At 34.9% G+C, this 23,451-nt stretch overlaps 1 protein-coding gene across 3 annotated transcripts in view; it reads right to left on the bottom strand.

Moving 5' to 3' along the window:
• Positions 1–1,133: 1,133 nt before the first annotated feature.
• The window catches only part of stol (voltage-dependent calcium channel subunit stolid), a 49,997-nt gene continuing 27,679 nt past the window's right edge, over positions 1,134–23,451 (bottom strand). For 2 of the 3 annotated variants that reach the window (XM_074143321.1, XM_074143322.1), the window contains 9 exons: positions 21,217–21,318; positions 21,024–21,136; positions 20,149–20,288; positions 19,679–19,927; positions 18,682–18,808; positions 15,747–15,878; positions 11,340–11,577; positions 10,514–10,709; positions 1,134–10,243 (listed from right to left, as the gene is read on the bottom strand). In XM_074143321.1, the coding sequence (XP_073999422.1) occupies positions 10,151–10,243; positions 10,514–10,709; positions 11,340–11,577; positions 15,747–15,878; positions 18,682–18,808; positions 19,679–19,927; positions 20,149–20,288; positions 21,024–21,136; positions 21,217–21,318 (1,390 nt within the window). In that variant the 3' untranslated portion in view covers positions 1,134–10,150. The remainder of the gene's footprint in view (positions 10,244–10,513; positions 10,710–11,339; positions 11,578–15,746; positions 15,879–18,681; positions 18,809–19,678; positions 19,928–20,148; positions 20,289–21,023; positions 21,137–21,216; positions 21,319–23,451) is intronic. The other variant, XM_074143323.1, reaches the window with a different exon arrangement.

The following is a 23,451-nucleotide window of genomic DNA, read 5'->3' as shown; positions in this document are numbered from 1 at the left end:
TATCTTGCTTTCCAAAACTTCTTTTTTCTTGTTTCAGAACAATTTAGTCTCTATCAGCCATATACAATACCAATTACACATATAACAGATACAATTTTATCAACTGCATACTTCTTATAAAGTTTTTTTTATATACTATATATTTTTTTTTATTTTAACAGTAATCCAAATTTTTAATGTAAGTTAAGTCTTATATTTTATTAGGTAATCATATTCCTTTTTCTATTTTTTTTTAAATTTATCTCTATGTATGCGTGAATGGATTACAATTGAGGATGACTGATACGAGGCCGAAACGTAGTGAAACAATAAAAAATAAGATAACAAAGAGACAAAAGTAAGGGTCAATAATAGAAAAAAAATTTAAAAAATCTGGTCTATATAAACTACCCAAAGCAAAAGAAAGGAAAATCAAGGAATAAGAAATAAAACACCATATTTGTCCAATGTTTTTTTTTGTTTTTAAATGCCAGTTACATTTTTCCAAATATTTATGTATCCAAACATACATATTATATATCAAAAATGTATTCCTTTATATAATTAAATTTTATTTCTTTTTATTCAATTTAATTTTAGGTCAATAATTTATAAATTTAAGCAAAAAAAAAGTATCAGAATACATTCAACGTTGTTCTTTAAAAGTAATTCTCGTATATATATTTATATATTAATTACATAACTGGGATTTCTTTAAAAATTTGTAACCATCTAAGAACTAGTGAGAAAAGCTAGTGAAGTATTTAAAGATATATTCTTGCAAAATAATGTATTATTTATTTATTTTACAAAAATTGGAAGACAAAATATATATTTTATTATTTTAAAAAAATCTGAAATGAGATTTTTTTGAATATATTTACTTGACAATAGTATTTACAATAATTCTTTAATTAAACAAATCTTTACAAATTGCATTATGTATTATAAAAAAGATTAATTTAATTTAATTTTTTAAAGTTAAAAGTAATTTTTTGCCTTATTTTCAGGCATATTATTTGATCAAGTAAAGGGAGAACCAGTGAGAGCTGAATCAACTTTTGATCACAACTGTACGACAAGATGAAAAAAAGATAATGAATGACATGCACCTACTCGTAGTTACAGTGGAAACCTCTGAATTTTTTGACACAGGTTTTTTTGGACATCTCCGTTTTGTTTTTTTTTGTTTTTTTTCTGCATATATTTCCCTTTTATTTGAGACTTTTCCCCAGGCATTAGAAGGTTGAAGAGATTTATCAGTACGCCACCATAAACACTTCTCGAAAGTGCTACGCTATCTTTAATTTACTTGATTCACATAATTATTACCATAAATAGCCTAAGATCCACCACTGACACTTTGTTCCGACTGAAGATTCTGAACCTTCTCTCTTCACACCCCAAACCATCAGTATAACTTTTCTAGATAGTGTTTCTCCCTACGCCTCAGTAACTCTACAAAAGGGTTTGCCCCATTTCATAAAGGTTTATAATTAAACCTCAATTTCTATTAAGGGAACCAACCAGGTGCCTGAAAGACGTTCAAGTAAGACCCTCACAAAAACTAGGTAACAACCCTGACGAATGAAAAGAGTCCGGATTAACATTTTAGCTTGCGGACAGCTCACAGATGACCACATCTCTAAGGTAGACATACAAGAGCTAATCTCTTACAGATGTTTAAGGAAGTGAAGGTGAGTAAAGCTACCAATTTAGCCGGAACGACCAACTCCTCATTCCCTAAATTTCGTTATATCCAGACCAGAAGAACATCCTTAATCTCCATCATTAAGAACTTCTTTAAGCTTTCCAGCGCTAATCCGAAATTCACATCAATTCAAAGCCTACAACGTAATCTGACTATCCTAACAGAGGCAAACCTCTTTTTCTGGGTAGACGTTATATCTGAAACACAACAGAGAATAGCTTAGACTTCGACCTGGAAAACAGTGGTCCACTCCTAAATTAGACATTACCAAGTGATCTTCATTGACGAGGTAGACCACTTCTTCTGAAACCGTTCAAGTAAAACCTAAGAAACCGTGGTTTTTCCTTACACTTGATTCCCATCAATTTTGATGTGCGAGAGAGAAAAATAAAACTGTTAGGTGGGCAAAGGCGAAAATGAGATCTCTGTCTTTAACAATTCATACGGATGGCACGCAATTCCGCTTTTACAAAGATGTTACGCTAATATTTTGGAATGATATAAAGATAGTCATTAGGAATTCTTTGTCGTTGAACTTTCTACGAATTCCGAACGTACACTAAACTTTGTTCCAATAAGATTTATCGGCCACTCTGCTGAGAAAGTTTAAAAAATTCACCTGAACTTGAAGCAGAGTTCATTTTTAGATTGAAAAGCAAAGGAATGGCACGGCGAGGGATCCAACAGCAGATGGAAAAATGGCACACAACGGATGTTAAAATGGATTTTATTCCTAAATATATATATATATATATACCATTAGAATCTAGAATTAGGTCCTAGACTAAACTTTTGTTCCTGCAGTTTTTGAAGGGGTTATCTACATGGGCCAAGAGGTGTTTAAGCCTAGGATTTAGTCCCTTTTCACTGACAAATAATATATTCCACAGCATACATGACATAATGTTAACATTTCTGCAGCATTTTTGTCGCATCAGAACCAAACAAGTGTTGTGGCCTTTCAAATTGGGGATGTTTGCCACAAAGTTGGCTGTAAGTAGTGAAAAATAAGGATGTAACAAAAAAATGTGCGTTTCCTCTTTGAATGTGAAGCACATTTGTATTTTTTATCAACTACGTTTACTAACGATTCCTTATTAGCTACCCTTTTTTACTACAAGTTTATGCATTAATCGGCTCATGAAAAGATTAACGCGATTTAACAAATGTTCAAGTTTAAACTAGGTTTAAATCCTTGGATCCATCACTTCTGACATCAGCTGAAGATTCGGATCCTGAAATACTTTCAGTTTATTAGGTCAATTACAAAGCAATTTACAATCAGCCGGCAGGCTTTCCAAAAGTATTTCCCACAATCATAGCATTCTTCAAAACCTCGCATCATCAAAGGAATTATTTAAAACATATTAGTGATGAAACATGGATTTATTACGGATAATCCAATAAAAGAAAAACAAAGAATTAGTTCATCAGCCGTATTCGCTTCATTAAGAGAATGATTTCATTATAAAGCTGTGCTGGATTGCTATACGAAAAGTAATTCATTTTCTGCTGATTTCCTGATGGTCATGCGTTTAAAACAGAACTCTAATCTAAAACGAACATATTCCGTTTTAACTGTAAAAACCCTCTCTCTGAGAATACCTTCAACTAGACAAAGAAAGGCCGCAAACGTTTTGTAAAAACGTGCTCAATGATGGAAGATTAGAATTGTGAGCTTTTGACTTGCCCAGCTTAAATCCCAAAGTTGGCCAACTCTAATTATAGTTAAACTGCTGCATTTTGGAGACCTTCTACAAGTCTTGAACTTTTACAGCTCTCCAATTTTTAGCAGTTCGTTTTTTTATTGTTTTAAAGAGAAGGTATTTTATTCTGAGCTTGGAATGCATTGAGAAATGTTGCATGTAGCTCCGAGTCTTTAGCTACGCCTGCTTCCTTACAGAGATCTGCGCTGGAGTTACAGTTTTCAGCTCGCACTGATCCTTAATAGACAAAAATATTATCTAGCTTAATTAGAAATAAATAAATTTTAAATTGTATTTAATGATAAGGCAATTTTATTTTGTAGTAATAAAAATGTTGGTTAAAATTAAGCTGCAAGACATTTCACCTGAACAAAAAACAAAAGCAATGTTCACCTTCCTGATTATTGATTTCAGTATTCCACAACATAGCGGTATTCTAAAAAACATGAAACCCAATGTTTACACATTGGCCACATTCTAGCATCTTTCACATGGAACATGGTAGACTCCCAGGTAGGGGACAGCAGCAGAAGAGAGCACCTAAACTGACTATAGTGTACAGGTGGAGGCAGACTGCAACACATCTGCTGTAAATGCCATCAATGCAGTGCAGGTCTAGAAGCTCTGGGCTACCTTCTAAAGCATCAAAAACCTGCTTAGGACTTTGGCCTCAACCTAGCATTTTCACATTAGAACATCGTAATCAGAAAATAAATCCACCAATATAGTCTCAACCGTCACCCGTGAGTTAGTCGGAAGAATCATACAACCTTCTTGCTTCCTTGTAAAGTTTCTGAAAAAGAGACCCTGGGTTTTGGTCCTACAATGCTTCACCAAGAATCCAACAATCTTATAAGAGAAATTCTCACCTATTTAGACAGCATTATACTATTCTGCACTATCCTTCTGATTACTAATTTTTTTTTTAATAAACCCGCCATGCTTGGACTGATTGTTCATTTCACAGGAAAATGCCATTGCTTCACTATGTGGTCGCATAATTTCTATATTTGGGTTTTTTGGTTTCAAGAAGCCTTCGCGGATCTCTCGATGCTTGTTGTATAAACTAAGAGAAAATTTATGTTTTTGCTCAGTGCACAGTTATACACTGCATGATTAACTTTGTCATGAATTTCAGTAAGAATGACAGGTTTATGGCGGCCATCACGTGGCATTCATGAGTCATTACGGAACTATACAAAATTCAAATCCATAAGAACTAGAGCAGGTTACTTCAGTACTTGTATCTAAAAACAAGAAAGCTTATCACAAGACTAAAAAAAAAAGGTGAAAATGAGATATGGGATAGAGATCCAGACTTTAACTTTAACAGGCCGCACCTAAATATACTTGTCAGATTCACTTTTTAAAAAAATCCTTATAACATTTGTCTCTACAAAAAAAAAAAAAAATGACATGAGGTTGGAGGTGGAGTTACTGGCCAAAAAATTGAGGAAACAGTTAAACCATGGTTGAATAGGGTTCAAACATTGTTTTCCGGTCATGCCATGAACTTTCCATATTTCCTGCACCTTTACTGCGTATTACTAGATAGAGATTTACTCAGTGATGCTTTAGCGTACTTTATCTTTGGTCAAACAATAGACAAGTTTTGTTTAAAGAAATGAACACTCGATCATATATTCCTATCAGATTTCAAGAAGAAAAAAAAAAAACTTGATAGCATTTTAACTTGTTCCACTGGTACCTAGGGTCCAACTGGTGTCTGGAAGATAGCTTACATCACAAAGGCCTGAATTCCAATATCTATGCAATATACTTAAAAAGTAATTCAAAAAACTATTAATTCGAAAATTCCGACATAATATCTTTTCTTCAGAGATTTGCAGGATATTTGGACTAAAGCAAGGAGTGACAATGAGTAGAGCTTCCCAGAAGGCTTCATACGAGTTCACTAACACTAGCTGCTACTCTCTGAACAAAAATTTGTTTAACCAGTTTTTCACCCAAGCTACCATTATTTGCAAGAGTCTGAAATTAATAAAAAAATGTTTGTTTACCTACCACATTCTGTTGGCTTAAAATTATGCAATCACTTTTATTTATAGTAATTTTCTTTTTATAAACAAATTCACTTTATGTTTAATAAGATCTAAAATTACTGATTATTAATAATTATTTTAACAAGATAATCAAAATTCCCTAAAAAATCTTAACACCTTAAAGTTATTTCATCTAATAATATAACAATAACTCAAAGTAGTATATAAAAAAAAAAATCAGCTCCAGGTATATGTATATATATATATATATATATATATTACATAAAATATTAATATATATAAAATCTTATAATTTATTTAAATTTTAAATTTTCTCTCTCTTTTGTAAATATATTTATCTTTACATGGTATAATATTAACGAGTAAATACGTCATTATATGTACTCCATTAGAGGTAAATCTTTTTTAATTATTTACAATTTATTTAAAATTTTCTTACTGTTTTTTCCTGCCGAAGTAATAGGGCATTTTGCTTTTACTTTGCTCAAGTAAAAGACTCCTTGGAGTGTTTGCCAGCACAGAGACTTTAATAAAAATTTCGAAACCGTGTTAATGTCCAACCTTAATGATATTTAGGGCAAAGAGCTGGCTTTAGAGAAGTCCTGGATCAGCAAACTTCCTGACTTTGCGTTTGTGTGAGTGTTTTTTAAATAAATAAACTGGTTATACGACCTTTTAAGAATGATCTTCAGAATTAAAAATAAGTGGGATGAGGAAAGTATACGCTTTTCAGTACTCCAGAAGCTGGTACTCGGTTAAACAATCTCTTCTGGCGTGCGCGCACGACCTCGTAGTATTAGCGAACAATCTCCTTTCTCCTCGAACACAATTTGGCGATCCTCAAATCGGGGATGGATAAAGTGATATAATGATCAGAGAGACGGAGATAAAAAGAGAGACCAGTCAAAAAAGTTCTAGGTACCTCAGAACTCAGTTGAAGGAACTTGGCCTGTCGGAGGGTGACCTTTGTGTTTGTGGAGAAAGAGAAACACCTGAGCATATTCTAAGGAACTGTACGTTATACGATAGTGAAAGAGCCCTAATGGTAAGGAAAGTTGGTATGATTAATATAATGACAGATGCTTTTTATGATGAATTGATGTTAAATGAAAAGATTTACGAAGCATTTAAGCAGTTTGTTATGCAGGTTATTAGCAAAAGAAATATAAGGTAGATAGTAGGGTGTGCGCTCACCTCCTACGTGGTGGGACAGACTAACTGACAGGTATTTACTTGTCAGGCTAAGAGGCGCACAAGGAAATTGTAAAACAATGTTAGAAATAGAAGTTTTAACCGACAGGTAATGAGCGAAAGCTCGGGAACTGTCGGAGAGTAATCATTTACCAACTAAAAAAAAAACCTATCTCAGAACTCACATGACCGAAGATGGTTATGTGGATGGTAGAATTTAGTAGAAAGAATGCGTCGCAGAGAGGATGTTCGGGCGGATCAAGAAAGGCTTAACCCAAACTTATCACCAAGGATACAAGAATCAGATTCAATTGAAAGTTTTTAAAAAAATAGAGCAAAAAAAAACAGACTCCGCTGGTTCTTCTATTAAACAGGTGGACTCCGACGCAGAAGGCCAGAGTGGCCTATGAAGCGTACGTAGGAGAGTAGTCGACGGTGTAAATGGAATGAGAGGGAAGATGCCCGACGGAATCAGGGCAATTGCTTGGAGACTAACGAGAGATGGGCAAGAACAGATAAATACGAGTATGTAAGGGGAAAGGTATATCCCTCCGCTACACAGTAGGAGTGCCCTACATTACATAATAGAAAGAAGAAGAAGAAGAAAACAGACCTTAGGAAGAAAATCAGATTCTGAGCTTCTATCTTAAAACGGCGGAATTTAAAGAGTACCAAGCAAAAGTACTGAGGCGCTTGCTGCGGAACAGGTAAGGTAATAAAGGTAAGGTGAGTTGGCTCCAGACGATGGAGAAAGTAGAAAGAAAATGTAAGATGAATGAACCATAAACTAACGCTACAACAGTTCTTTTTATATACTTTTTAGTATTATGTTTTTAAAAACCCAATGACCTTAAATATGCTCTGCTATAAATAACAAATGTCAAGTAATGAGAAGCCGATTTTAAGTCCGAAATTACTGCGATATACAGTGGGTCGTGCATTTCTGCATGGAAAAAGAGGAAAGGTTTAGAAAAATTATACTTTAAATACCAATTTTATTAGAAAGGTATTCCAGAACTATAGAAGAGTAAACCTTTGCCTACAGTTAATTTACTGTTTATAATAGTTGGGGCTGAAATTAAGGATAGCTACTGCAAAAAAAATTAACAATTTTCCTGGTCCTAGGGCACGTGAGCTCTAGTATTGCCACAGATCTGCCAAACAACCCAAAATGCGCTCTGAGTACTTCGGCGGAAAATAAATAATAAGAGAGAACCCATGAATCCACCAAAAAATGTGATCCCGTAAAATAAAGAAACCACTCTTTACCCAAAACCCAGCTAGTTCTCATATATCTTTTACTCACTAAACAAGTTCACCTAGTATAGAGTTGTAATAAAACTATTAATATTTTCAATCAACGAAAGTTTACAGTTATTATTGTCTTTAGTTTTATATATAAATTGTTTTAATTATTTGTCATAAAAAAATTTAATTAAAATTATTATTATTATTATTAATTATAATATTCCAGTAATGATTTAATTATTTACTAATCAAATTTCTATTCTTTTTTTTATTTCAATAATAACAAAATTTAGAGTGAGAAATAAATAAATAAAAAAGCTTATAATTGCAGCTCTGCAATTTATATTTCTTAATTATTTACAACTTATGTAACGAAAATTCAAAATGGTACTATTTGAAAAAAAATAATTAAAATTAATAAATAAGTAAATATATTTGATCTAGTTTCAGTGCTTAATATTTTGGAAGATGTTGAATTCCGCTCAAATCCCCAAAAATTGCTTCCAAAGAATACAAAAAATCTTGGACAAGGTATGATAAAAAAAAGTGAGTTTGAGGCAATTTGATAAGACGGGACTGAAAAGTAAAGCCTAAAAATACATACATCTGTCTTCCATTCTGATGGTAGTTAAACATTCATAGGAAACAATGAATGACAATACATCTTCTCAAACTGTCATCAATACAGAACAGGTCTAGAAGTTCTTGACAATTATTAAAATACCAGATATCTTACCTAGAAATTTAGCCTAATCTTTAGATATTACTTTCCCGAGGTCTTGTAGTCTCAGGTTGAGAATACCTGAAGATGTTGAGAAACTTTTTGCATGTATGCAAATATACAACTTCCTCTGACTACCTCGTACCAAACCTCACTTTTGAGTTTCCCGACCGCTTGATGTACCACAGAATCGCTTCATTCAAGCCGATACATAAATAAATTCTGTATATTTACTTATTTATTCCATCCCGATCACCTATCAGCGTTAAGAATACATAAATTATATTTATGCTTCATATAAACAAAGTACAATTACAAATATGTACAATTTACAATGTTTTTTTTTTAGCTGTCTTAAAAATTCTTTCAATATTTGCTGATATTGAAGTGTTGAGGAGCAAATGTTTTTTAGAAGTTCGAAACAGTCTTATTTTCAAAATGTCTGCCTAAAAGAACACACGTAGCCTGGGATCAGTGCTAGCAAAGGTTATCTAAAGCAGAGCTCTGTTGCGCGATCACCTGTTTGGGTAGCTTATTCTTGACTAGACTTTGTAAGAATAGCTAAAGAGAATGGAAGGTGTAGGTGGCAAGGATCAACTCAAGAACTTTAGAAATTTCTGCAAGTTCCTTAGCCCAGGTAAGATTAAAGTTGATGGCAACTACACCCCCGTCCCAAAAAGCGAGAGAAAACGCATTATACTGAAGGTTAAAATAAGCTTCAGACACAGTTCTGATGCCCAGGTCTGATCTACAGTGTATCTTCACATATTGTGTATCCAGAATTATAACCACAATCTCGCAGTATGAATAGCTCTTAAAAAATGTGTTTAACTCCAGCAATGTTTCTCAAACCAATTGAGTTTATTAGTAATGATTGATTAAGTTAGTGAACTTACACTGCTCTGAACTACAGTATATGGTCACATATATTGCGTGAGAGAACTGAGACATCCCTAATCAGAGTGCTTTAGTCCAGCTTTAGCGATGTTGAACAAACTGGTTGGATGTACTATCCAATGAAGTTTTAGTAAGTGTGCAACACTGCTCTCCACTTACAATATGTGGTCGCATTGCCAGGGTTGAACAGCCTTAAAAGAATTCAGGCCAATTCCAGCACGCCTGTCTACTAAGACGTTTGACCATTAATCTATCTGCTGAAACTTTTAAAAAACAGTTCCCCTACAATTTCTGAAAAAACAATCAAACATAATGATATGCCATTTTTTTGTAAAAAATATTCTCCTTTTGAGAATCATTTGTTTAAAAATGCTATACAATTTTTTTATAGAGATTATTTTTATTAATTATTATTATTCATAATTTTTAATTAATTTCAATGTACTGCTACAAAGAAATTTAAATTATATATTTATATTATGTATATATTTATACCAACACTGTTACGAAAGCATTTCAGATATAGTTTCCAAATAAAATTTCTATTAACTAGCATTTTAGTATTATTAAATAATTATTATTATTGTATTACATTATTCATAACAATTTTATATATATATATATTTATATTCATATTTATATATTTTATTAAGAATTAATAATAAATTAATAATCACGTGAACAGTAGGTAAAGTACGGTAAGTATCCAGAAATATGAGGCAGTGTGTAGGGACGCTGCAAGTCCACACTGCAAGATCTCTGTTTCCTGCAACAAAAAACCACCGACTGAACTTCACCCATCTTAAGGCCATAATATGAAAGGCGTATATAACAAAAATTAACCATTTTACAGTACATTGTAAAAGGAAATCAAATGTATGAATAAAGGTATGATTTTCTTTTACGATTTTTTTTTTTTTTTCAATCGGGGCATCGACTCGATTTATATGTTATTAGACTTCAACCATGTTGACATTGTAGTTGTTTGTTGATATAAATAAATATGATGAGACTAAAGATAATCCAGAAAGATTACCTCAGGGTGGTAGTTGATACACTTAGGTGGCCTTCGACGGTAGTAGCCCAGCTGTGGAGGTCGGCAGTCCACTCCCTTTTCATCGCCCAGAACTTCCTGCGCTGTGATGCTCAGCTGCTTGCTGCCACATGGGCACAGAGTATCCACAACTAGCAGTATCAGGTTCGAATGAGGTATTTTTTGTACGCTGAATGGTCTGCAAATTGTAAGATAACATAAAGGGTCCACAAAACTTTGAATATATTGTATTTACTTTACACTTGTTTTTATCCGACTCGCAGTTTCGTATATTAAGTAATGAATCTGTCTTATTCCAAGTACTGTTCTACCAATACTACAACATTTACAGTACATATTTTACAACATAAGAATTTACACAGACATTGACAAGGTTTTTATTTAAAAACTTTTCATGGAAAAATGTAAAATAGAATAATCTCAAAGGCAAAGAAGACCCTTCAGCTCTCAAGATTCACTTATCTCCACCAAAAAGTAGAAGAAAAAGTGGTGAAGAACCGTCAAATTGGAGGAATACTTAAATGAATTCCCATGATACATCGAAAAAATAGGGCTTGCTTTTTAAGCTACAGTTTGTTGGTAAATGCAGGCATTTGAAAACCACCAGTAAATTCTACAATATCAATATATTAGTTTTTCTAGTAATCAAAAAACAATTAAACAATGATTTCCCATCCCTACACTTCTCTGTTCTACAAAGTGACTAAACTTGGTCTTAGTTGGTCAGAAACGGATAGGTATGGTGACATTTCTACACAAACATTAGTTACACCTAGAACAGGTCTTAAAATCTAGAGGTTTATAATACCTTTCACAACCAGTAACATGGCAGTTAGTAAGTTTTCCTTTAAGTGGGTTGAACAGTCCAGAATTATTCAATCTCGCTGGCTGCAGAACGTACAGATCTACCTTCTTCGTACAGAGTCTTGGATCAGTTGAACGGTTATTTACTGAACCGTAGTCGTTGTTGACTGAACGATGGACTATTGTCGGTGCAGGCCCAGGTATGTGGTCATTCTTGCCTGTTGTATCGTCATTCGATAAACCTAAAGCAAAAACAAGTATTAAAACAAAAAAATACCAGTAAAATACTCAGAATATTCAGAAAGATTTTAAACGTCCTTATCGCAACGCTGGTTACAAATGCTAAATTACAATAAAAAAAAGAAGCACAATGTTTTATTACTTTTAATCAATAAAGCTTTAATTTTGGAAATATAGGCCATTGTATAGTGGTTGTTTGTTGCAAGCCATTCTTTCAGAAGTCAGACTGCTCGCTCCAAATGTGACTTTTGATTGACTTTGTGACTTTTTAATCAACAAACGTATGTAAACCAGTTTTAAAATTCGTAGAAATTATTAAATTTGCTTGCGTAAAAGATAGAGAAAACAAATAGTAGTTGGCAAGAGCTGTTTTTTGGCTACAGATTGCATTGATTGAAGATTGAAGAAAGGGGTGGCTTAATAAAAGCCAAATACACTGTGACCTACTGTGGATTTATTGTGGCTCCCTTAGGGTCTGAGTTTGCGCATAGAATGAAGCGTCAGCAAAGCCTCAGAAGTTTAAATGAAAGGGCATGTATGATGAGCTAGAATTTGCCTGCTGATATGCTAAAACCAAGGAGTTGTACACATCAACTACTTCCGCAAGATCTATATGAATCATGTGAGAGAGTTTTAAGTGTGATGTGTGTTGTTAGGCTAGTTTATCCAGAGGGCAAGATCCCTGAGGAAGTGGTTAGTTCACTTTCCCTAAAGAGGATTTACGTTATTTGATTTATTGCTTTTAAAAACTACAATTTGTAGCAGGAGGTTTAAAATAAATTTCAATTCCATCAAGTACAAATGTTTCAATTTTTTTTATATTTTCAATATTTGAAGAACGAGAGAATACTGTGATGAAGATGTTATGATTTAAGTAAATGCGATACTATGTACAACAGCTACATCTCCTTTTTATCTTTCCTACAGTTTGGAGAGGGCTGGCTAACCTTCAGAACTGCCAATTCTACAGCAATCGCATCCAATACTTGTGCATGCTGTTGTTACCCTCTCCGTAAAGTTCCATAATAGAAATGAGAAATTGAAAGAGTACATAACGTGTACAGAAACACTTTAAAAATTGTAAACATTAATATAACACGGCACTTAAATACATCTGATGTACGGGTGTGAGTTTCATGAATCTTTAGTTAAATCTTTGTCACACTCTATTGTACATGATTGTCTACTTAGCTGCTATGGAATAAACCACGTATGCAGTCAGTGTGGTTGTTGGTTCTGATATTTGGGCGTCAGAATACTATGATAATGTTAAGATAGTCCGATTAACATTTATTATTTATTTAATGCAATAAGTTCTAAACACTGCCGGTCAAACGTTTTGGACCAGTTTTTAACTAAATTCAGTACGTTACTGACATTTGCAGTTTTATAGGTAAACTAGTGTTTCATTTGTAATGATTACTGTGCTGAATACTTATGTTAAACATCTATCTGATAAGATCAATTTTAGGCTGCTAAGAGACAGAGACAAAGATTTTTATAAGAGAATCAGCGTCAAAGAACACGTCAGTGAGTGTTTAATTGTAAAGATAAGGATTAGTGTCAGTCTAAGGCTAAGTCAAAAGCCTCTAATAGTCAGTGTCATAATTCTAAAAAGAGAATTAATATTGTCAGTCGGCGGCTAAGTCCAAACCCATGTCAAATTGTCTAAGTATGAATCTGCTTTATAATTGCAATGGAACATAAATAGTAATATGCAAGCACGTGCTAATTTAACAATGTATATGTCTGATTATGAAGGGACAAAACTCTTTTAATTACTCTTTTTTGGTCTAGACCTCATTATTGTGTTTTTGTACTACTGCCTTAATTGCAAATGTAAGAATATTTTATTATTTAATTTATTTGGTATTCTGAGTGTAGGTGGCGTTCCCCACCCCTTTAGATTTACGCTTTTAATATTAGAAATATTAGGCTACTTATTAGGGAAGGGATTAGCTATGCGGTTAGCATACTGGACTCCCACGCGGAGGTCCCGGGTTCGAATCCAGCAGCTGACCCTTAGATTTTCTCTTCCTAGGAGCTTCTTACAGCTCACTGTCCGGTGATGGACAGTGTTGTCTGTAACGAGAGAACACTGTCCGGAGGCCGGTAGTGCACTGGAAAAAGCTCCGGGCGCTAATAACCTCAGCTGTTGATGCGCAAAAAAAAAAAAAAAAAAAAAAAAAAAAAAAAAAAAAAAAAAAAAAAATTAGGCTACTTATTATTTTCAGTTGCTCTCCCAATTTATATCATTTTAATATTTAATTACTGCCCCCTTAAGCTATTTCAGGATTTTTTACAGTTAAAGAATGTATTAGTGGAAAAAGTGAATTACTTAGATGTAAGACAGGTGTGGTTTTAATGTTTAAGTTTTACGAAGGTTAAGTTTTTAATTCTACTTTATTATTCATTATTTTATTGAATACCAACAGATTAAACAAAGATACATGGATACATGATATGTGTGAAGCATGATTTGTTTCAGCCACGAGAGTCAAAATTGTGTTCAATACGTTTTATCTATAGGTGGCCTTAAACTTCTGGCCGGCAGCGCATGTTCAAATAAGAAACAAACAAAATTTTGTTTTTGTTTTATCATTATCAAACTAACTTTTATCATTACCTGATGATAGCCTATAAATAGACTTGTAACAGCTATATAAGATTTATACCAATAGAGCGAAATAAAAAACAATATTCCATAGGAAAGGGATTAACACAGTAGTAAGTGCACTGACTCCCGCAGATAACCTTGGATTTTCTCTCCAAAGGGTCTGTTACAGCTCACTGACCAATGCTATATTTTCTCTGTAACGAATGAACACAGTCTGAAGGCAGACAGGATACTGAAAAATGCTCCAGTCAATAAACTCGCATGAAGACGCGTCTTATTAACCTTATGTATATCCCACATAATATGTGTGCAATCTTAAAATACATGATTCCTAATGTAGGCACTAAAGATATGTAGGATGTAAAAAATTATATATTTCTAAAAAATGATGGGTAATGTCTAAACGAGAACCTAAAAGAGAAAAAAGATCCATTATCTAGAGGTACTGTGAGGTGTTAATGGGGTGAGTAAAAACAATTTTTTTTTCTTCGTTTTATTTTTTCATTGACCTCTGGACGCTTCCCTTCACTTCAGCTAAGATCTGCAGAACCAAGAAAAATTGTGAAGATGAAAGGAGAAGAGATGCTAGTGAGCTCTCTGCTCCTCGTTGGATTCAAAAGTTCAAAAGTGAAGATATACTAGCTTGGTAACAAAAAAATAGGTTTAGATAACTTCAGTGTTGTAGATGTCTACACCTGATTGAAGCTTGGAAGTAAAAGTACTCGTGCTTGCGACTGGTATTATTATCCCATTGTACTATAAACATCTTAAATTATATCGGTTAAGAGAAGAGAGCTTAGATACGTTCCACATGAGTTGACTCCAACACAAGCTTAGCGTCGTCCAGATACTTGCAAAAAAGTAAAAAAAAAAATCGTGATGTCGTGATCAATCAGGTAGAAATCGAGTTTAGTTACAAATAAAAATTTTTTTTTGAACTACGAAAGAATTATCTATTATGAATTTATCGCGATGGCACAACAAAAATGGATGATTCCTACCTTTATAGTGAATAACTGAAACGATTATGTGAAGTTTTGATTCAAGAATATCCGACATATGTATGTGAACAGTAAAGGAGTACTTTTCCAATAGGATCATAAATGACTCCATACATCGTAACTGAAACTGCAGAAAATTCAAGAACTTATCGGATTTGGACTGTTTACCTCTCCTTAAGCCCCGATCTGGCATCAGATCATTTGTTCCGATCAATAGCTCATTTCTATCGAGACCAGCAATTTAACAATTTAAAAAATGTCACTACTTTAGTTCGAGAACCTGCTGCTATGATTAAGCAACGATATCGACATAGAATTTCATCAGCTCGCCGAAAGATGGCTGCACTACAATGGGCACATTAGCATTTACTTTTTTATAAAACAAATAAAAATAAAAAAACCGAATTTTTTACTCACCCCATTACAAATTGAATACATTAACGGTATTTTTTTTTAAACAGCGCACTAATATAATTAGAATGTTATAGACTATTATGCGAGGAGAAAAGAGAAGCTGCTATGTATGGTTACTAATACTTAAACTAAGACAGACCTGTGCCGGTGTCAGCGCTGTGATGGCCGCCATTGCTCACTTGCGAACCACTTCCACCCACGGCTCCTTCACTTTCCACTGGCTCTCTTTCGTAGTCCTCGTTGTTGGGTTCGTAATCCGAATAGATTATAGCTAATCTCACCAACAGTGTGAATGAGTGCCAGAAAATAGTAAAGATTACTTTTAATAGATAACTAGTTCACAAATGGCAGATAATTTAGACCAGATCTTTAGTAGAAAGTTTAGGAGAGTTTACAGAGTTTAAGTTTACGGACAAACGAATAAAGACCTAATTGAAATTATTAATGAGTCAATGATAAATACTGTTATGACTGTTACATATATCTCTTATCATCGAAAAGAAAACACCATTCTGAGACTGCAGGAACTTCTTCAAAGAAAATTATACCTTTCAGTACATTACCATTATTGATAATGACTGACACATTCAAATTTTCAACACTTTCGTTAGCCTGCAGGTACAACAAGGAATTTGGTAGACCATCCCTTCTAAGTAGCCTTAAAGCCAAAATATTGTAAGAAAAGTTCACAACTACTTAGAAGCACTTAAATCTAAAGTAAAGTTCGATTTCTTTTAAAATTTTCATGTTTCTTTCAGATGGCCGAAAGAATTGATGAAGGATTTTAAAAAATTAGTAGTTAAATTCCCAAAAAATAATCGAGATCCCAATTTCATCATTACTACTTACTCCCTGCAAAAAAAAAAAAATGAAGGTGAAATACAATTGGCGCAGATAAAAGGACATTTCGGAATAAAGTACAATCAAATATCGAAATATAAGTGAGTTCTATAAAAAAAACGGATTATTACCATTTGTGAGTCCAAGCGACTCTAAAATTTGAAATTAAGAGGCGGTATTAGCATAAATGTTGGATGAGATCATGAACTTGATTAATCAATTAAGATCAATCTGTACAAGGTTTTTAGGAACGAAAGATAAGGATTATTAAATTTAAAAATGCTAGCGTTGGTTTATTAAGATTTCTTAAGAAAGTTATTTCCTTAACACGATAAGATGATTAAGGTTTAACCATAATTTAATTATAGCGCACTCGAAAAGGCGACATTTGACGAATAGAATGTGGTAGTGGAGATATGGATAATCAACATTTACTCTTCTCATGCGCTAAAACGTCCAAGGGTCGTACATTATTTCTAGAAAAATGGTCAAGGATTGAGAAATTCCCTTTCACCAATAAAATACTAGGAATTTTGAACACTGCTTTGCACTATAGATGTCATAATAAAAAATGAAATTAAAATCTAATGACAGAAATGGTAGAGATTTTGCCATTCAATAACAAAGTAGACATTTTCTGACTATATTATCCAGGCTGAGGGTCCAACTATAGAAACAAGAGTATGTAGAAGTGGAAAAAGATACGGATAATTCGGATTCTTACCTAGGTCTAATGAAATTTTGATAAAACATGGGTCTCATATTTTTCTATATTGCTCGAGGATTTAGATACGCCATTTGGAAATCAAATATCAATACGTTGTTTTTTTTCAGTCCAAAAATTCTAAGTTGATGTTGCTTAATGAAACCAAATTAAAGAAAACCATTACAAAGTGAAGGAGAGAAAAGTAAAAATACGATCTTGGCAAGCAGAACTAACATTGTTATTTAACAAGTGTAACTCAAGGGGAACAACAAATGCAGGCGCCGCAGTGGTTAAGTGGTTAAAGGCGTGCTACAGTCTGCCTACTCAGCACTCAACACTCAGAGCTCCTAAACTGCTTAAAGAAAACTCATGCCTCAGGTTAGATGTCTGTATCGCATTGATGAGTCTGAACTGAGCCGATCAGTGTGCCGGATAATGCGCCTAAACCTTATGCTTATGCACTTTTTTACCATTTCTATAGAATTAAGGCTCAGTATTTGATATTTTCACTGTCATGTTTATGTTTATTATAATTAAAAATACTAGGGTGTATCAAAAGGATTCGTTCTTTTTTTTTTTTTTTAACGCTTAAGTGTACTTTGCAATGCTTGCCAAACTTTCCGAAATAAATGAATTCGCAACAGGCCGATACAAGAAAATAGTTCAAAAAATTTCAAGTGTCGGATATTAATGAGAAAAACTAGCTTGCCCAGAGTGTTCTAATCCTTAGCTACAGTCCTTCTGACGCCAACTGTAGATGCGAATTCTTAATTTCTCAACAAGTCACACGCCGACTTAAAGTCCATAAAACCCTTCGAAACCTGAATGACTTTTCTTTTGTCTTGAATTTTGTCTTGCAATAAAAAAAAGGCGTTTTAGAGAGTTCTTTTTCGGAAAAGCTGAAGGAACAAGCAAAAAATGGATTAAATCAAGCCAAAAATTTTTTTTTGCCCGGCCCCTCAAGAGGAAAATTTGGGGAGGAATCGTATAATGTGCGTAAGATGAACTACGACTTAGTTACTGATAGTCGTGCATTGCATTCAAAAAAAATTCTTTCAAATGATAGAAAATAATGAATTACCTATTTAAATTTATACCTCTAAACTTAATAAGTAAGCAAGCAAATATTTTTTTAATTTTAAGACGAAAATCGTAGACTTTTCTTACACCCTGTATTAACATAATTAAAATTGTAGCCTTCAATTAGTCGTGAATTTCACACTTTTCACTTTTGAATTTCACCAAACTTTTGTTTGGTGCTATGACGTCTCAGAACATTAATTTTTAAGGGAGTGTTCTGGATTACTTGGCCCACCGCAACAGTGTCAGTGTTGTAATATTAATCTGAGTTTTTAACTGAAATTTTCAGTAACATAATTAGCGTTCAGGAATTTCAATTACTTAAATTCATATTTTTTATTTTTTCCTAGTTCGATGGAGTCAATTATTGAAAAAACGCGTAGGTGCTCTGTGGAAATGACTTAGCACTTTCAATTTCCTAATAGATTAATATATATATAGCACTTACCGTCAAGATCTTCTTGGGCCCAGGCTACGTCGAACTGAAGCACAGAATAGATATGTGTCTGGGCACAAAGCCAGAGCATCTTTGCGAACAGCCAGTGCACCAAACGTCTTACAATCTCCCATGGCATCTAGGAACAGAAGGAAGCAACATTATCCTCTTTCCCGATACTACTACCTACTTTAGAGGAAGAAAAATGTCGCATTATAAAAACAAAAAAATCTAGGTACCAGTAGATCATTAGTTTTAAACAGATTTTACATCATTTCGTTTAATTGTTATGATCTTTCTTGTATATCTTATATAATTTTGTTTTGAAGAATTCAGAGTAATTTTGATTTTAGCTTGTAAACGACGACTTGAAAACGAGTTTATTTTTAGCGCTCCCATAACAGAGGGCAGTTGGGGGGGAAAAAAATTGAAAAGAAAGATAAAAGTGATTTGGTAACTAACTGAATAAATTCGTGGACATTATTGCCACATACTCTAAGTAATACTCTAAGAAGTCAGCATAGAAATTTCCAAACGTTATGAGAAAAAAAAAAAAAAAAAAAAAATGGAGCAACTTCATCTCGGAAATAAAGACTTAACTGTAAGTTAAAATAGGATAACATTTAATGGTGCCGAGATGGGACCTCTATGTTAATCTTAAAACTTTTTTATATGATTACTTAAATAAACGCTATTATAACATCAACAGTTCTAACCTCATTTCAATATTATAGTCATTATCAATGGAAATCGGCAATAATATCAATCGTGTAGGGTACGGTTACCGAATACTCTGGTAATATAGTATATTCTCACTCCCCCCCCCCAAACACGTTGGGTATCGCCACTGATTTGATCCCCAGCCTTAGATAACCAGTTTGTCCACATTGTTAAGGTTTACCTACGTTGACCTTATACGGTCTGGCCTCAGAACTTTTCAATATACACGTAGCAAACGTTTGTCCACACAATATACATTTGTCCTCGTCCTTAATCATGGCAGACTTACTGAATGCGTTCTGGAAGCGTCACTGTAATGTGACTTGGTGTCTGAACAAACTCCTTGGTTGTCAATAACAGGCACTTTCTTGTAAATGCCATCTTGCACCAGTGAATCCATAATTGTCCCATCGGCTTGGCCAAAAAATAATCCTGTCTGTTCTGGCTTTTCGGAAATTATGATGAAGCCATTGTTGTCTAAAATGTAACAGTCCAGATCTTCGGAAGCGCAAGTCTTTTTACAACCATTGCCCGTACACTGAAACAATTTGCAGGTATGTGAGCTGATGGTTATCAGAAACAGTCTTCTATCTGTGTGTAAATTTACATTTGTATGTGTGTGTGTTTGTGAGGGTTGTTTGTAAAACTCTAAGTCGGAAACTAGCTGAACGAACAGACTTGTGGGTTCTGTGAAAATGTGTAATATTGAAGCCTACACAAATTACTATAAAACCCACTTAAAAGAACATATTGACTCACCCCAGAAGTCGCGTTTATAAAATGCTCGGCCAGAATGGAATGTTGAAACTGGAGGCCCACGACGGCTGCTGGTGCCTTATTCCCCTTATAGTCCAGGAAAATGGCGTGCGTTGCAGTAACTAGCGTGTTACTGCTCGAACCTGGATTCAAAACTTAGTATTAGCTGTAAATTTAGTCAGTATAAATTTAGAATTTCATTACCATGCCTGAAGAAGACGAGCGAAATTTTTTTAACAACTGTTGGCAAGCTGGCCAAATCACCTTGATCAGCCAATCACTTCATGCTCTGGGTACCAGCCAGCGACTTTGCTTTGCCTACTACAGTACTATACATAGTCTGGACACTTTGTGGAGAGATGTGGCAAAACCAGAAATCACCTAAGTCAGGCAGGCACTTCTTTACTGTGGATAGTAGCTTGTGTAGTGTTTTGGATCGATTTACGATCAAAAAATCATTAAGACTGATTCTTGAGCTTTCATCTTCAGCCTCACCTACCGATCTTTACACATGAAGCAGTAATAATTTAATTGTGTGGTATAATACCTTCAATTGTGCCATGAACGTCTCTTGATTGACCATAAACGCATTCAAGCCTCCATTGAAAATCAGTCAACACAAGTACAACCACACGCAGCTTATGTCTTATGTCGGTAGCAAGATATAACGAAATCACCTTAATCAAACAAATGTTTCATGCAGTGGATGTTTGCACACTGTTTTCTCAACTTCTCATCACTCCACGTCTAAGACTACCAAACCGCTAGCTAGGATGCTGGCTCAGTGTTGATAGGGTTCTCTTTAACTTTGCTAAAGCTCGCAGCATACTTGCTCGAAAGGACATACACCCCAGCTAAAACCATTATGCATTACATACCTGCATCAAATGGTACAGAGAAGACAAAACTGTCCGGTTCTATGGTATACTGTTCCACAGCTCGTTTGTACCAAACTTCGTCCGTGATCAGACGATTAGCTCGGGCAAAAGATCTAAAAGCACAAAAACAAAGTAAAGTATCGTACCATAAGAACACCTCTTCAGGGCAGTAACCTCGACAGGCTATTTTTACCTGTCATTCTGCACACTATTCTGAGTATGCTGTTGCCATCTGAGCAGGCCACTTCGGGTGGCTATGAATGACAGTGTTACGCCAAACATTTGATACCCCTGCCTGAAACCAACATTACCAAAATATACAATTATTAGGAGTCAGTGTTTATCATTTTACACGACAGTAAATATAATTTTGGATCAGTTGCATATTGTGTACAACACCTCACTTCGTGCTTAACATTAGTGATTACTTTTTACAGAGACTTTAGTCTCACAAGACAATAGGAAATAAATGTAAAGAAAATAGACTCAGTTGAAAACTGAAGTCCCTTATCGTTATTACTACTAAAAGCACTAAAAGTTACTAAAATTGAGATCAAGATGACCAAGTAAAATCCCAAACCTCAAGAAAAGTCACAAGTTACGCCTTTGAGTTACTAGACCAACATTTCTCAACCCTGGGTTCCGCGAGAAATGAAGAATGCCAGTACTAAATCAAAATAGATTGGATTGGTGTCATTAGCACTCACTAGACAACCGTACAAGTTATGACGACAATGTCTGTCTCCCGATAAACTAGGAATTTTACGTAATTTTGGGTTCACAATTAGCTTGAGCATCTCAGCGCCTGCTGTTAATGTTATGAATCACATATTATTATTTTACGTTCAAATACCAGATGGAAGCGAATAGCTAACATACTTTACTCAACTTTCTTATATTATTCCCTAAATAAAATCCAAGGTCAAGAGCAGGAACTGAAATATTAACACAATACATCTTTGCTTTGCATGCCGAGCCTGAACCAATCGGCTGCTGTGGTGCCACTCTAACAATATATGCAGCCCCCATTCCAAATAGTTAAAGAAGCCTCCTGATTGCAATCAGAAAAGAAAACTGAACAGGACTTTGATTGATTTTTGATTAGACAGTAAAGATGTGCATCTTATTTCCATGACTATCTCAAAATGTAGGCATCTTGAGACAACAGAGCGATGCATATCGTCAACTTGTCATTACTGTTCAATCTACATGCTGTTAAATCGGAAAGATATAACACATACAATGAGAAAAGGTTTACTAAAAAAATACCTATTAACTTGAAAAAAAAAAAAAATCCGAATTAGTTTGTCTAAAATCAGACCTAGAATTAATTATTTGTAAAAAAGAACTGTAGTTCATATTGTAAGCGCACACTGAGAGCCTACACCCGGATACGGAGGCGGAAGGTAAGGCGAGCGCAATCAAGTGAAGCAGATTTGAATGTAACTGCAGTGAGAAACAAAGGATAAATGTGAAAATAAGGACAAGCGAAAATAGCACTTACCTGTGGGTGCTGAAAGTGAAGGACCCTAGATACCTGCTAAGGCGAACAGCGTCAGCGTCACTGCCTAAAGCAGTGGTAGAGAAATGAGGAAGCGGGGAAACGGATATGCGAGTATAACTACGTTGTGTTTGTGTATGCTGTAGTGTGCGGGTCTAGCACGGAGAAGCGGGGACAAGAGGTTCAGGAGTAAACTGATAAACTGGAAGCGTGCGATAGCAAGGTTATACAGGATTGCACGGATGCGGGGTTACAAGTGGGAATAATGTAGCTATGGAGAACAGGTGTGGTGTACACACACGAGAAGCGTATTGGAAGTTGGCTCGTAGCGGAAATCGACGATGGTCGATGGGAATTGATGATGCGTTGGTAGTGTGGTGCAGAGGTGTCACTATGATCTGGAGGTAAAACTGTTTGATATCCGCCGTGGAGAGCACGTGATGCATGCGGAAGCGCTTTAGGAGCGTAGCGAAGGCGGCCTGGAGCTTGGGTCAAACATGAAGCAGGTCAATTCAGCGAGCAAACTTTAGAGGATGCACACGATGCATTGAAGACTACCGCGACTGTCAGGGCGATGGACCACATGGTGCGGGATATGATAAGCTGCATAGGGGAGGAACTCCTCCAGGGAGACAGAATCCATGTGGCCTCGCTCCATGTAATCCCGCATAAATTCAAAGTACGCCTCGCGAAGCGTGGGGTTTTGGCTCCAGTCGCAGGAGAGGGACTCTTACAACTCATGAGAGCGGAACGTAAGAGCGACCACATAACAGCGGATGAACTGCGTGCTCATTAGCAGTGAGCGGGAGGTTTTCTAGGACCTTTTCTAAAACCCAGAATCGTCGCATACAAGGCATTTAAGTTCTTCCTTCACTAGATACTGATCGGACAGGGGAGGCAGCACTTGAGCGCAGCTGCGCTATGAAC

The sequence above is a fragment of the Rhodnius prolixus genome, unplaced genomic scaffold, assembly GCF_049639745.1.
Source record: "Rhodnius prolixus isolate KJV_2025 unplaced genomic scaffold, Rpr scaffold_12, whole genome shotgun sequence".
NCBI lineage: Eukaryota > Metazoa > Arthropoda > Insecta > Hemiptera > Reduviidae > Rhodnius > Rhodnius prolixus.
This window is presented reverse-complemented; position numbering and strand designations above follow the sequence as displayed.